General features: G+C 40.4%; 1 protein-coding gene across 1 annotated transcript; it reads left to right on the top strand.

Moving 5' to 3' along the window:
• The first annotated feature begins 6,187 nt into the window (after positions 1-6,187).
• cxcl12a (chemokine (C-X-C motif) ligand 12a (stromal cell-derived factor 1)) lies at positions 6,188-11,292 on the top strand. The gene is made up of 4 exons (XM_084561389.1): positions 6,188-6,399; positions 8,152-8,269; positions 9,223-9,306; positions 10,933-11,292. The coding sequence occupies exons 1-4, from the start codon at positions 6,333-6,335 to the stop codon at positions 10,958-10,960; spliced, it is 297 nt and encodes a 98-aa protein (XP_084417515.1). The 5' UTR covers positions 6,188-6,332; the 3' UTR covers positions 10,961-11,292.
• Positions 11,293-14,802: the final 3,510 nt, after the last annotated feature.

Here is a 14,802-nt window from a genome sequence, read left to right as displayed (position 1 = left end):
GGAGGCAAATAGCTCCGGGCCAACCACCATGTCGTCATTTCTCACACACACGGTCAAAATTATCAAGGAACGTTAACAAATCCAAAACTCTGTCTACAAATACTTGAAGTCCATTTTTAATATCTCGATACGCATTCGCGTTCGCGTGTTGCACATGCATGTCATTGTGTGTGCAGGCACACGTAAGCAGATCTGTACACACAGTCCCCTTCATGTTCATTTATGTCTTCATGAAAAATCACCCTCTATTTCCCTGCTGGGGAATTACTTCAAAGGCGCCACGCAGGATGAATAGCATGTAACAATATCTCGTATTTGTCCATGTGAAAGAGGACAAGATACTCTGTCTTCGCTCCTCTGCATGGGCCGTTTCCTCGTTCTGATTAATAGGCCTTTGATTGTAGCTGCAGACCTGTGCCCATCCACACAGAGCTGCGTGGCTGCCTACTATTAGAGCCTGCTAAGTTACAAAGAGGACCTGTAAAAGTGACGGCCACGTTAAGCCATCTGATTGACAGCTGTAGCTTTAACTCTCTCTTTAAATACTCTTTAAGTGTTTTATGTAGTGACCTGGGCATGGAAGAGCAGTAAAGAGACGGCAGCTGTCGCGTCACAGCTCAGTGGACGACTGAGAATAGAAGGACCTGGGGAGGGGGGGTTGTACCAGAAAAGAGGTGACAAAGGCAGAGGGGGAAAGAAGTGGCAGAATTGGGAGAAAGCAGTTTCTTTAAAATTATTTCACGGTTGTACCACAACAGATGAGAGCAGGAAACGTGATATGTCCAGTGCACTTAACGAAATTATATTCATCCATGAGCGAGGTCGTATTGATTGCTCTATGTATAATTATTCTTAATGTGGACAGTCTGGAGGTTCGTCTGGCACATGGACTAAATTGTGTTTTCCTTTTTCCAGCCAATATCAGTTTTCTTCACGTTCTCATTAGGGTTTGATGAATTTCTGACATAAATTCCAAAATGTAAAAACATCTCTCTGGGAGACCAAGAATAAAATGTCAGACCAGAATAAAAACGCTGTAAAATTTAACAAGCTGAATGGTTTTATAGGTCACATTATTCAATGTTTAGTACTCATCCTTTCGGGCCAGAAATCACAGCCAAGATGCTTTTTTTTTTTTTTTTTTTTTTTTGCAGGGTTAACAGGAGACTTACAGCTGTCTCTGACACTCACCTGTTTCTGCATCTTTCACAGCGCAGAAACGTGGCCACATACCAACTTGATGACAGATAGAATCAGTGTAGAGGATCACACTTGGGCTGTGTGACACAAAGGAATGAATGAATAATGAAATATTAACAGACTCCATGTGTTTTTCAGGCTTCTTTTTTTTTTTTTTTTTTATCACACAAATGGATCAGCTTTAACGACCAGCCAAAAACATCAACTGTGTGGGGATGCTTTGACAAACGTAAGAGCCAAAGGGTCTAAAAGGAATAAGAAAAAGAAAAGAGGTCTAAATGTAGAAAGGGATTGTGTGTCAGTGCCTTTGTCAGGCATTAAACATGTGGCTGGATCTAAATCATGGAGCATATTGTTTGTGTTGTGGTTTTCAGTTTCAGTGACAAAATAAACTGCAGGAGTTTTTGCTTGTGAGAAAAAGTGTGTTTGCGTATGCGTATCTGTCCTTGTGTGTAATGTGTGTTTACGTACAGTTGCAACACAGTAACAGCGATGTGGACAAAATGTGCCTATATATACATCTTCACAACTCGCTGCCTCTGACTTATGCGGAGTCGAGTAACAGAAGGAAAACGGTCCGTGTTACGCATCAGACAAAATTCAGAACATTTTCTGCAAACCAGATCTAATCCTCAGTTTTATGACTTGTCTTTTTTTAAATGTTAATGATCTATACACCCACTGAAACACCTACTCCAGATATTTTTCAAAAAAGGAATCAAGATGAAATACTGCAGCCGCATTCCTTTCAATTAACAAAACACATACAGTAACAGCATGACAACAGTATATCATCACCCCTGACTTCAAAACGCCGCTTCAGCAGCGTTACCCCGAACACTAATGTGTCTCTGAGCTCATTCTCGGCTCCTCCTGGGCAACATCACAGGAGCAGCTGAGGGGTTTCTGTTCCCGTGGCCCGGACAGCACCAGGTGTCAAACTCCATGGATCCACCTTCAACCATCTAACCAGCCATCTCCACACACCAGCTGTGGCTCGTGAGGCCTGCTCTGGCATAACCTCACAGCTGAAACTATAAAAATTGCAACTGACACTTGCTTTAAATCTGACTTTATGGTTTAATGCAACATGAAGAGTTTTTTTTTTTTTTTTTTTAAGAAAAGCTCATGTTTTATGTAACGCATCTTATCAAGCTCTTCTGTTAGTTATAAATGTGACAGTCCTCTTTAGTGTCTTGCCTGGTCATAATGTTATTTTCTATTCTGCAAGAAACAGAATCTTGAGTCATGTTTAGTTTGCTGCAAACATTTTAAATGAGAGTATTTACACGATGACAGCAGTGTGACGTAAAAAGTACACTGAGTGCTTCATAAACCTCTCTGAAGGATGACTTGGACGATAAAACTTGACACTGATTATACAGTATCTTACTTAAAACAAGAAAACAGAGAGAACTAATTTGCAAGGGCAGCGAGGGAAATCTGGAGACAACAAACGTGGGGACTCTGCCCAGACATAAAAATAGAAATATGCTGCCATGCTCTTTGACTAGAAGTTTGTTCCATCATGAGGTAGAAATTTTCTTTTTTAGGGGGATTTTGAGGATTTTACTTACAAGTGGTTATAAAGCCATTGTCCAGCACATTGTTTCTCCTTTGATTCAGCATCTATGGCTAAAGACTTTGTTGACAGGCCATTGAGGTGGTCCATATGCCGGTATAAAGGCACAGGGCTCGTGACTCTCTGGAGGATGTAGAGGAAACCAGACAAAAGGCCGAGCCAGAAGGCCCTCAGCCTCACAGAGCCTCAATGGAGCAGTGGCAGATCCCCTACTGGGGCCAGTTGCCTGTACGTTCTCAAACCAAAGTCTGATCTATGGAAACTGGCAACTCCACCATAATACGTTCAGCCATCCATACTGCAGCCCCCCCTGGGACACATGCTCTCCTTTTAAAGATGAATAGTAGTTATGGAATGTTTAACAAGCAATTGGCATGTGACAGATTCGTGTTTTTCCAACTCGTCGTCAACACTGTGCAGATTTGTCTACAAATACCCTGTGGAAAAGGGAGCTTTTTAAATATTTAGATGGAAAGCCAATCAAAAGCCACTTTGTAGAAGTGTTAATAATGGTGAGACTGTTTGATGTGTGCAGGTTTGACATTCAGATGTTGTGTTGAAGAATAAACTGTGTGTTTATACACATAAACTAAAGATCCTACAAGAAAGAAAAATGCATCATACGGTAAATTTATCTGAGATGACTTGTGAATATAACACTAGAAGAGGAGATACACTGAATCTACTATATGTCTGATTTCTTCTTTCTGCAGTTTCCCTTTCTCCTTTCTTCTCTTTACTCTGTCAGTGTATCTGAGCCAGGAGGCCCTCAGCCTTAAAGTAAGGCAAATTGAACAACAGCAGAAAATGGTTGATCAAACCTTATCAGGATGTTTTTGTAAACCCCTAAAGAACACCTGCTACACTTTTGGAACTTCAGAGCAAAACCAGACATGTGATTTACACTTGCAGTTAAAAGAAGCACTTACCGTGCTCTGAGAGAGTACAGTAAGAAATGACTCATGCAGAGGGCAGGAGATGGACCCCTGGAGTGAGACCTCCCGAAACACAGATGAGGACAGATGGACTGCAGATCACTACACACGCAACTCAAATAAACTGAACGCTGGACAGGTGTGAGTAAAACTTACCAGGTAGCATACTGTATATTGTCAGTGCAGTGCGTGTGTACGGCACGTACCCAAATACCCCCACCAACATCAATCAAAATATACCCCAAAATTTGGGACTTTCTCTTACTTTCGGTTTTAAACTGATTATATAAATGCTTCTCTATGCTGAGAAAAGAACTGTTTCATTTCAGGAAAATGAAAACCGCAAACTTGTTAATGCAAGAAAGAACATAACAATAGCGCAACAAGATGTGCTGCCAAATCCTCTTATGTAAGCACACAACTACAGTCCTTTCACCTCAGCAGACGAGAGTAAATCTTGCTGATTGTGGCAGAAATGTTGAAATACTTGGATGTGCTCTGACTTCTCCCCCATGACATGTCACAGGTTGGCCCTCATTTCCAACTTTCATGTGTCTGCGAGTTCAGAGACAAATGACTTCCATTTGTACGTGTGCTTGCGCAAACCCCGCCGCACACGTTTGTGCAGGCTCACAGCCCTCTGTTGGGGTGAGAGCTGAGAAGTAAAAGTAAAGTGGAACATGTCGGGCCCGTGTGAGAGCGAGCAGGTCCATGATGAGCCGTTGTGATCGGAGCACTTTGATCTGAAACGCTCTGAAGTCACCATTCACCCCGAGCTGAGAGAACCTTGCTCAAATACTTGAGCTATCGCACTGCTCTCTTTTACTCTTTGCTTGTTCTATCACTCTTTCCAGCTCACACACACACACACACACACACGGTTGGAGTCAGCCTTTGTGGCCTGTGAGAGAAGTCAATATGTCCTTTCAGCTGTCAACTGATTTTACCCTCTTTGCGTCTCCTCCCGTCTGTCTGGTCTCCATGGCTTCATCTATAACTATTGTTTGAGATCCAAAACCGAGACGGTCTGCAACATATGGAACTAAATTTCTCAGACAGACACAAAATAATTGACAAACGTCTATTAATTGTGAGGTCACTTCGTCATCAAGAACTTTTTGCACAGAGACACTTAATCAATGAGACAGACATTGTCCACGTACCTTGAATAAAAGATGATTTGTACTTTTCTTTTAATACCTAGGCGCAGTAAATCACAAGTGTAAAACCCTGTTATTCTCCTTGAACTACCCTTTTCCATTCCACACTCATTTTCATGATAAAGTGTGCTGTCAGCAGGTGGTTTGCTTTCCCACACTTGTTTGATGAGAGTATGTGTTTGCAATAACTGACAAAAGAAAGAATAGAAAATCGTATTCACTTTATTCTTGTCGCTCTGAGATTCAGAAGGAAGCGTAGCAAAACGCATCCCCAGTCTGCGCAAATATAAGCTTTTCTTCCAGATTGGATTTATACTGTGGAATCGCATTTAGTTTGGCTGTATACGCATGACTCAAATGGTATGCAAAAGTATTCCTGCATATGCATCAGAGTAACCTATTGTTTGAGTAAACGTAGTCCTCAAACAATATTCACACATACGCAACATGTACACTGGACTGTTTGTTCAGGAAGATGAAACGTCTGGAAAACGACTTCACATCTGCATCTAATTAAACTCACTAATAATGCCCCAAGCAGTGAGGATGCACGCGCGCGCACACACACGCACGGAAGAGATTGGAAAGCTTGGGTTGAATGTGACTCGAGAATTCACTTAAACTAAGATTTTATATTTTCTTTTTCATTTCCAAACACTGGCTGGGAGGTGAGTGTTTGTTATAACCGTATGTGTAACAGAACACTTAACGCACGTGAGTCCTCTCCAGTTACACCTTTAGCTTTTAATTAATTTGGGCCAATGAAAAACCATGACTAAAAACAAACACATGTCCAAAAATGTCTCTTGTTTCTTTTCATAGCCTCAACAACTGTCTGAAGGACCACGCTGAGCGGAGTAAAATGTATCCCTTGCTAGTTGAATGTGTTGGTTTTTCGTTTTTATTGAAGCGCAAATAAACCCAAATTAGCTATTTGTGAAGACTACATGACATGCAATTAAAAAAATCATAGCACATTAGAGCAAAGAATGTGTTTTACGCACAAGCAAGAGGTGTATGTTCTCACTAGCGCATGTGTGGGATGGGGGTGGTATTGGCTTTAATGTTCTATTGTGCGTAATTTGGATGGCAGAGAGTATTCAAATGAAACAGGAAACAGGGAAAGTTCTTACAAAATAAAAGCATTTTGGAAAAAAGCAATCATGACAAATTCCTCTGTTATTGATTGCGAAAATGTACTTTTCTGAATATAAGCCATATTACCTTCTTTAGTTATAGTTTGGTAAATGATCATGAATAATCACGTCGTGCTTCCCTAATAATGAAGTCTGCAGTTAGAGCTTTATTATGCAATCCATCGCCGGAAGCTTATTCCTTTTCTTTGTGTGACTTGACAGTGGTGCGTAATTTAACACTCCGCCGAAGTCCCCCGTCTGTCACATCTCCTCTGGACTTTACTCTGAGCAGGATCAAATCTCTGTGATATTACGCACAATGGATGTGAAGCTTCTGGCAGTCGTGGTTGCACTCACCGTGGTGATGTATGCGCCTCCATCACAAGGTAGATATGCGATTGTTTTTTTTTTTTGTTTTTTTTTTTGGTTTGGTGCATTGTGTTGGTGAAGGTTTTTGTTTAGACACCTTTGCAGCTGTCGGTGTAAAATAAGGGGATGAGCATTTTGCAAAGTACGGCTTATTCTACCATTAATTGTCACGAGATGTTTAGTAAATAAAATAATAAAACAAGAAAATGCATCATCTAACAGATAAGTCTTTCCATTTCACACCTGTTGCCTTTAGAGCGTCAATAAAATGATATAGTAGTGTAGCCTGATTCTTATTAGTTCACCACTTGAAAATCACCAGTTTTCACGAGAAACAATGTTCAAGTAGATGTTAGACCTCATTTACTGACGGAAATTGGCGACTTAAATCAGATGACAGATGATGATTCAGGTGATTACAGGCAATCAAATTACAAGTGCTGCATACTGCAAATGCAAATGCAAACCCTCTAGATATTGATTAAAACTGCTTTTATCTCTACAAATGTTACATTAATGTAGTTTTGTATGAGCTTACTCCGTTTTCTGTCGTGCGTAAAACACCCAACAGGCTGCACATGTGGCTCTTGGCGCTGAAGAAATTCCTTGCTGGATCACTGATCAACGCGTGTATTTGCGGTGCCTTTTGTTTTCATTTAATTACGCGCAAATGAGGCATCTGTAAGCTAGCCTACGTGGCGACATCAGTCACCCAACTTGAAGGTGTTGCGCGCTTTATCATGGTAATACCGCTGGATCAGGTGTAAAAATCAATTAGCATAGAGTTTATCTACAGCGGTAGCTTTCACCATATGTTCGTGTGCTCGGTTTAAAAGTCCATTTCATTTAAGATCAAATTGAAATGATTTCAGGGTTTTTCGACAGTGTCTGGTTAGATAAATGTGTTTTGTCAAAAAAAAAAAAAGAAAAAAAAGAAAAGGAAACACGGTTCTGTTTTTCCACATTAATCAACCGTGAACATCTCTGCGTACAAACCTGAAAGTGAAGGTTGTAATGGAAAGTATGCACATTCATCATGAATTGGTTCAAGGACCACACAGTGCACAGTTGTATATGGCTGAAAGAGTTTAGTGTTTGTAAGTCTTGAAGACATAAATGTTCCATACCTCTGAACGTGAGGCAGTCTTGAATATAACATTTTGATATAATGCTGGTCAGTGTTGACTCCAGGCTTCATGACCCTGCTAGAGACACACGTTTGGATAATAGATGAATGAAAAAAATCTCCATGACCAGAAGAGTGCTAGATTTCAGTGCCCGATGTGCTTCAAGGTGTTGATCCAAAGAGGATATTGTGTATAGGTTAGTTAGTTTGTTTAATGATTTTTTTTATCTCATTTAATGGTTGAATTAGTAATCAATTATATTTCTATCCCTCAACATACTTTGTAAATAACCTGCCTATAATAGATGACGATTTGCACAACACTGTACATGATATGTGTATATTCCATAGTCATTTTCCTTACTCCGCAGTTAGATTTATGTTCATATTCATATTTTTACTCATATTGATATTCCGTTCCTCTCTAATTTAGATTTAGACTCATTATATTTTTTTCCTAAAGTTTTTTATACTGTTTCTCACTGGGCATCTTACAGAGATACAACAAACCGCATTACAATGTGTTTTGCAATCACACTATATAAAATCATTTGTTTCATCTAGTCTGTGTGGTTGCTTTCTGTAAACCTGCATTGCTGGGAATACTGTTTTCTTTATCTGATACTTATCTCTACTTTCTCAGCAAAACCCATCAGTCTGGTGGAGAGGTGCTACTGCCGTTCAACCGTCAACAACCTCCCACGGGGATACATCCGAGAGCTCAGGTTCATCCACACGCCTAACTGCCCCTTCCAAGTGATGTGAGTATTGTGGGATTTTTATGTTGACTTCAGTGGCGGCATGATTTCCATCGTGGCCCTAAAAATTCAGACATGTTTCGCCCCTCGTAGGACATTTCTCACCATCAATCTCAGAGAGGCGACAGGCCAGAGAAAAGAGTTGCGCGTGCATGTATTCGCACACGCCCCTCTGTCACTCGCTCACACATTCACAGAAAGCAAGGCATTTTTACAACTGGCTCGCTGGCGCGTCCGCAGGAAGTAGTCCATTTGAGTATGAGTGAACGTTCAAAAGGAGGTGGAGAGCAGGAAAGCCACATCTGAGGGTTTTGTAATTGGGTTTGCTTCTAATTTGTTTGTCACGCTTGCAGGGTTTCTTGCTCAAACTGTGCTTACGAGCCTTGGTTCTGATCTCACTCATTGTTACAGCTTGTAACAACACAAGCACAATGTGGTGGGGTACAACAGACAGTGGAAAAATAAAATTGGCAGGTTTTACAAATAAACATGCAGAAAGACAAAAAAAAGATTTTTTAGTTACTCAGAAACAGGACATGTGCGGCAAAGGAGGTATGATCGCCCACGTAGAGACATATGATCCAGTTATGGCCCATTCTTGAAATAACCGCAGGGCTGCGCTGGATTTAGAAAGTAGCCCATAGCTACATGTTGAGGGGGTGACTTCCCCAATGCACTCATATGTTCTCTGCACATAAATTTGGCATGTCAATCAAGGAGTGAACTATTGAACATCGTCTTCCTAATTGCATACATGAATATTTAGAGCAGCATCGCAATTTGAGGTAAAAGTTTGATTGACACCACCGTGAAAAGGTTCCCCCTGTGTGTGTCAAACTGACAGCGTAGTGTTAATTCGGTCGGTTTGATGAGTGTCAAGACGCACAGTGTCACTAACTTTGCATAATTCACACTTTCATTGACATATAGTGATATCTTTTCCTTGTTCTGATCAGTGCCAAGCTGAAGAGCAACAAAGAGGTGTGTGTGAACCCAGAGATCCGGTGGCTGCAGCAGTACATGAAGAATGCCATCAACAAGTAAGTGTCTGAGATATCAAACTGGTTTTAGTTATGAGTTATGTTTTGGCTGCAATACACAATCCTGTTGTCTGTCATCACCCTTTAACAGATAACTTGTTGCGAGGCTGGAAAAACACTTCCACTCCATAGAAATTTAAAACAACGAATGCATGTATGCAAAAGCTGAAAATGCGCATTTGGCCATTTACCAACAGACCATTGTGAGTGTGACAGCTCTCAATTGCCCAATTTATATTGGAGCCCAAACTTGAAACATGTCGGTACATGACCAAGTGGGAGCAGAGACTACTTCCATGTTCACACACAAACTGTTGACTTGATGTGGGTTGATGCAAAGACTTTGAAACCACATGTAATCTCCTCTTGCTAAACGGCTTCTACGGGTTCATTGTTGGTCATAACTGAGTGACTTGATAGAACAACGTTTCTTTTCTTGGCCACTTAATGCGACATCAATGCAACAGCTTCGTATTATGTTTACGTGTTAAAGTAATTCTGAGGCTGAAGGGCCTAAAAGTCACTGCCAACATCAACTGTCTCCTTCCTGTCCTGAGGAAGGAGACAGATCTGTAAAAACATTGGCACCATAAAGTTTACAGAAGGGATCGAGTTGCCATCTCTGTGCTGCAACATCTCTTTAAGGAACTAAAGTAAACTGTCTAGTAGAGTCAGACAAAAGATTTTCAATGTAAAAAAAAAAAAAAAAATGCGTTTCATGTCTTCAGGATCATTAATGCATTCATGCAATCAGTCCAGCTGTTGACATGAACATTCAATACCCACTGAGTGATCCGCCCTCTGTCCCGCAGTCAGACTGTCTGTCTCAAGGATGAATGTAGAGCCCTTGACTTTCGTCGAGGTGTGATCAGTCCTCTGCATAACAAAAAAAGCCCATGTAGAGAGTAGATGGTGCCCATTTACAATGGATCAGACCTAATGTGTTTGCAATTACACATCGAGTCAAAGGGGAGGAGGGATAAACTTCTTTACAAAGTGTAGAAATGCACGCGGCCGTAACTCATGCATTATGCTACTCTTTAGGCCGGTAAACAAAACCATGATTACCTTGTTTTATCAGTCTCAAATGTGGCAGGGTATTTTTCCAACGTCAATAATTAAAAAGCCCACCCACATTCAAGAGTTTATACGGTTAACATATAGTTTATGCTGTGGTACGGGTGCATGTCTCTGTGACTGCCGCAAATTAAAGCTCTGCACAATTACGTCTTTAGACAGTTTATCAAAGTTAGGTTTTTTTTGTTTAAATATAAAGTTGTGATGCAACTGTTTTGTTGCAAACAGCCCAGCTAAAAGTAGTGAACGTGAAATTACAATGTTTAGCTCTTGATTACAAGGCAAACGTTTTGGCCATATAAACCTGAAGCAGCTGTTTCTGTTTGATAACCTGCAACTGAAAGCTTTCAGAATTTTGCAACTTGGACAAATTGTTTTTTCAATATGGTGTTAATCATTGACAAGTTAACATCCAATTTATTGTCCAGATGGATTAAATAAATCAAGACATTGTCACTTTGCCAAAGCTGCTTTTTAATCAGTTATTTATTTCCACCCAAAATGGACAGACAGGCCTGTTCTTATGTCAAATTTGCTTTTCCTTTCCAGGATGAAGAAATCCAAACAGGCCATCTAAAAAACATGGCAGACACCGCCTGAAGCCGTCACTGAGGGTTTGGACCATCATCACAGATATGTAACGTGACACGAGATCATCTGGTGTGTTGCACAGCACTTATCCCAGCTGCCATGCTGCGGCCTTTTGCATGGAGTGACCCAGCGACTATTCACCACGAACACCGGCCCGCTTGTCCTGCCGCCGCCTTCACCGTCACCACTCTCACCACTTATAGCAAATATTATTAGTGCAAAGTGCAATTATATCTGTGAGGGTATGTTTTTCTAACCACAATGTATATACTTTTTTGTTTTGTTAATGGACTTTAAAAGTAAAGAGCTATTTTTGGAGGTTTCGTCGTCCCTCTGGCCTCTCTGTACTTTAGGAAAAGGCATAAACCCTGGGGTCAAAGTGTTTAAAGGGGAAAGATGTAGGTCACGACAAAAATTAGTCAACGTCCCACGTGTGAGTGCAGGGTTCTTGTTCTTCTGAGGCAGGAGAATTTGGACATCCTAACGATGGGATCTTCTTATCTTGATCATGTCTGATTTAAATTGGAAAAGGAACAATGTATAGTCTCTCTTCTAACAAAAACCAAGTTAATTAACACCGAGGAATTTCAGTGTTTGCCAGCTACCCCCAAGACTCAATACAAGATGTTCTTGATCCTAATAAAAATACCAATTACAATGTTTTTTTGATGGAAATTAGGATTCCAAAAGAGCTCGGGCATTTCCTGAGCCGTTCCGCTTGTGTGCTTGTTCATTCTTTGGAAAAGCTGAACATCTGGTTCCCAAACTGTTTTAATTGAGCAACCAATAAGCAGCTGAAATTTACTGGAATCACAAGAGTTATGTCAGTTAACGAGATATGGGAAGAGCAAATCAAGACGCTCAAAAATCACAGTCAGCTGCCTAACTATAGCAATGTGAAGCCTTTTTTTAAATTAGGATTCTGTTTGAAATACTTTCTCGCTTCAAATTTAAAAGGGCCCACAACAATCTGCATAACCACATCAGTAGATAAAACGATGTAATACCGCTGCATCACAGAATGTATCACCATTGCTCACAATTAATAGCTGTACATAGATGTGACTACCTACAACTGTTGAGCAGATAGCACTTTATATCTGATGTATTCACGTGTTAACAACCAAATTTAATATTACTCACTAACTCTGATCATTAAATTCATTTTTTTTTGTCTTTTTTATGTTTCCTTTCGATCACTGAATGTGTAATTGCATTTAACTGTTAAGGTTTGGGAGATCGTTTCATCTATTCATTTGGATCTCTCTTGTCATACGTGTATGTGAAATTAATACTATACAAATGTTTTATTTTTGTACTCTTTTACACATTTATGTATTAAATCCAAACATTTAAATGAAGGAACTGTACTCTCACAACTGAGCCATCCAGCGTTTTCTTGTAAAACTTGTATAAAGCTGGTCTAGTAAAGAAAGAAAGAAAGAAAGAAATCTTTAAAATCTTGGGGTTGCTGTTTTTAATCTATGCTTTCCTGTGCATGTTACGGAGCCTTTCAGGCATAAATAATCACAATTTTACCCTCACATGCATACACACTGCTCATTCAAATGACCCTTTACATCTTTATATTGAGTGTGGAGCAATCTTTGCCAGGGCTCAGCACACACAGCTGCTGTGATGTTACTGTAGCAGTGGGTCAGCGGGTCGGTTTACGGCTTTGATGTGAGAACATGTGTTTAGCTTTACTCACAGGGGGGAATGAAAGGCAAGGACAATGATCCTGCCTGCTATTTAACTATTAGCTCAACAAGCGGCCATTAGGAAATCATTAAAGCTAAAAAGGATGAACTTTTAACTTCCCTCTAAGGGTGGTGCGCAGTAGTACAGTGCATGATGATGATGTGAGTGGTGTGCTGATTGGAACATCAAGGGGAGATAAGGAGATGTGAGTGGGAGTCCACAACCTATCTGATTAGCTTTGAAATGCAGTTTAAGTGGGAGAAAAAAAAGCAATGTCAGTAGCTCATTTAGAAAAGAAATTAATCAGATATAATCGCTGCATAAATTGACTGCGTTAAACTGATTCCACTGCAGGTAGAAACAAGTATTTTCCTCTAAAGTAATGTGAAGATTAGGAAACAAAATCAGCGGGGGCAGATTCTAATATCTTACTGTGCACACCATTTCCTTTCCAAAGTGGTCCATTAAAAAAAAAAAAAAAAAAAAAACGCTGACTGAGACTCTTTCATTGAAATGTTTGAAGACAAATAGCTCTTCTGTCATCAGTATGCTAACTGCTTATCTTTTGTGGCCATGTTATCAATGGCAGATCTACGTAGGTCGCTTAAGAACATATACAAACATGAAATGTACTCTAATGAAAAGCAGTTGTTTGTAATAGTTCATAATTCATTGTGTTCTTGGGACCGCTGCCAACACCCACCAGTTAAAGTATGCAGGTGCTGCGCACTGGTGCCGTGAAGGCTGGGGCGTTGTAAAACAGGAACGTAAAAAGGATTAACTTTACATTTTACGTGCACATTACATTTACTTGCAAATGGGGAAAAAAAACATGTTGAAGAATATTTCACTTAGCTTGCGAAGCTGAGTCATTCGCGCAAAATGTGTTGTGTCTAGAAACAGCTAATGTAAACATATGAAGAGAGGTCTTCATCAAACAGGAGGACGTGGAAGGCAAAGGAGATGTGTTAAGGGACTAATGTGTTCGCACGTCAGGCTTACTGAGGTGGAACAGAACAACACGATTATATGATTAATTGGCAGACTTACATCGCTGATTTTATTCGGTGCCATGTTGGTGCTTGAGGCGAGCTGGGCTCAGAGCCTAAATAAACACACAGCAAATCTGTACAGCCTAAGTGTCTCACATATTCAGTTCCCAACCCGAGAGACAAGTACAAATATATAATCAGCCATGAGTCACTCCAGTTTTGCTCATAAAAAAAACTCAAAGAAGAGTGAAATGATTCAGATTCTGATTCAGAAAACTGTTTTTGACCCCGGGGAGCAATTTAATCCACAACTGTGCAGCATGATGTGCAAAAAAAGCCCAAGTGTTGCAATTCTGTGGTTTAAAAAATGGTGAAATATTCTAAAAATATTTCATACTCACCACCTTTCTTATGAGCATTGGTTTGTTCAATGGCTAAGGAATGTACAAGACAGGAGAAGACAATTGACACACACCTGGACAGAAGATTTGTCATGTGAATTGCAGGGAATGACAAAGAAATGAGAGACCGCATGTATATTTGCGCTCATTTAACTCAATGTGCATTTTCCCTCCATCTTTAGCCGTAAGAGCTCCCAGATGTGCCGCCAGTGAAACTCCATTTAGCGGTTGTTCATCATGAAAAGCACGAAAATATGAAATATCAGCGTGTATGTGTGTGTGCGAGGGTAACGAGGGTCATAGAAAAGCCTCTTCGAGACCTCACCCACGGATTTGACCGCTCTGTGAGTGAGGTCCAACCAGGTTTTAATAAAAAACTACAAGGTGGTAAAGTTAACCGAGGTCAGTTTTAATTTTCATGCGTGTCGACATGTGTGATGTGTAACTTCTGAAGTTTACTCCAAGACATAAACTTTACTTTAGCTCTGTACTCCGAGTCAAGCTGTCAGTCACACACAGCTATTTAAACCACCCAAAATGTCAAGGGATGATGGAAAATTGTTGTGTGGAGCCTTTTAGGTGGTCAGAACCCAGACACCACTGCATCACTGCGGTTTGACGAAGGACAAGTAAAGTGACAGCGATAATCTCTTGGAGGGAAGTGAGGAATCGGGTCGCTGCTTGCGAATTGTTTAAACTGGCACAATGGTGATGTGAATGCACATGGATCGGGA

Source organism: Chelon labrosus, assembly GCF_963514085.1.
Source record: "Chelon labrosus genome assembly, chromosome: 15".
NCBI classification, from domain to species: Eukaryota; Metazoa; Chordata; class Actinopteri; order Mugiliformes; family Mugilidae; genus Chelon; species Chelon labrosus.
The sequence above is the reverse complement of the archived record's forward strand: the minus strand, read 5'-3'. Positions and strand labels throughout refer to the sequence as shown.

Coding starts and splice junctions, on each gene's coding strand:
- cxcl12a (XM_084561389.1), top strand. CDS start 6,333: ATGGATGTGAAGCTTCTGGCAGTCGTGGTTGCACTCACCGTGGTGATG. Junction 6,400..8,151: donor GTATGCGCCTCCATCACAAG/GTAGATATGCGA, acceptor CTACTTTCTCAG/CAAAACCCATCAGTCTGGTG. Junction 8,270..9,222: donor AACTGCCCCTTCCAAGTGAT/GTGAGTATTGTG, acceptor TGTTCTGATCAG/TGCCAAGCTGAAGAGCAACA.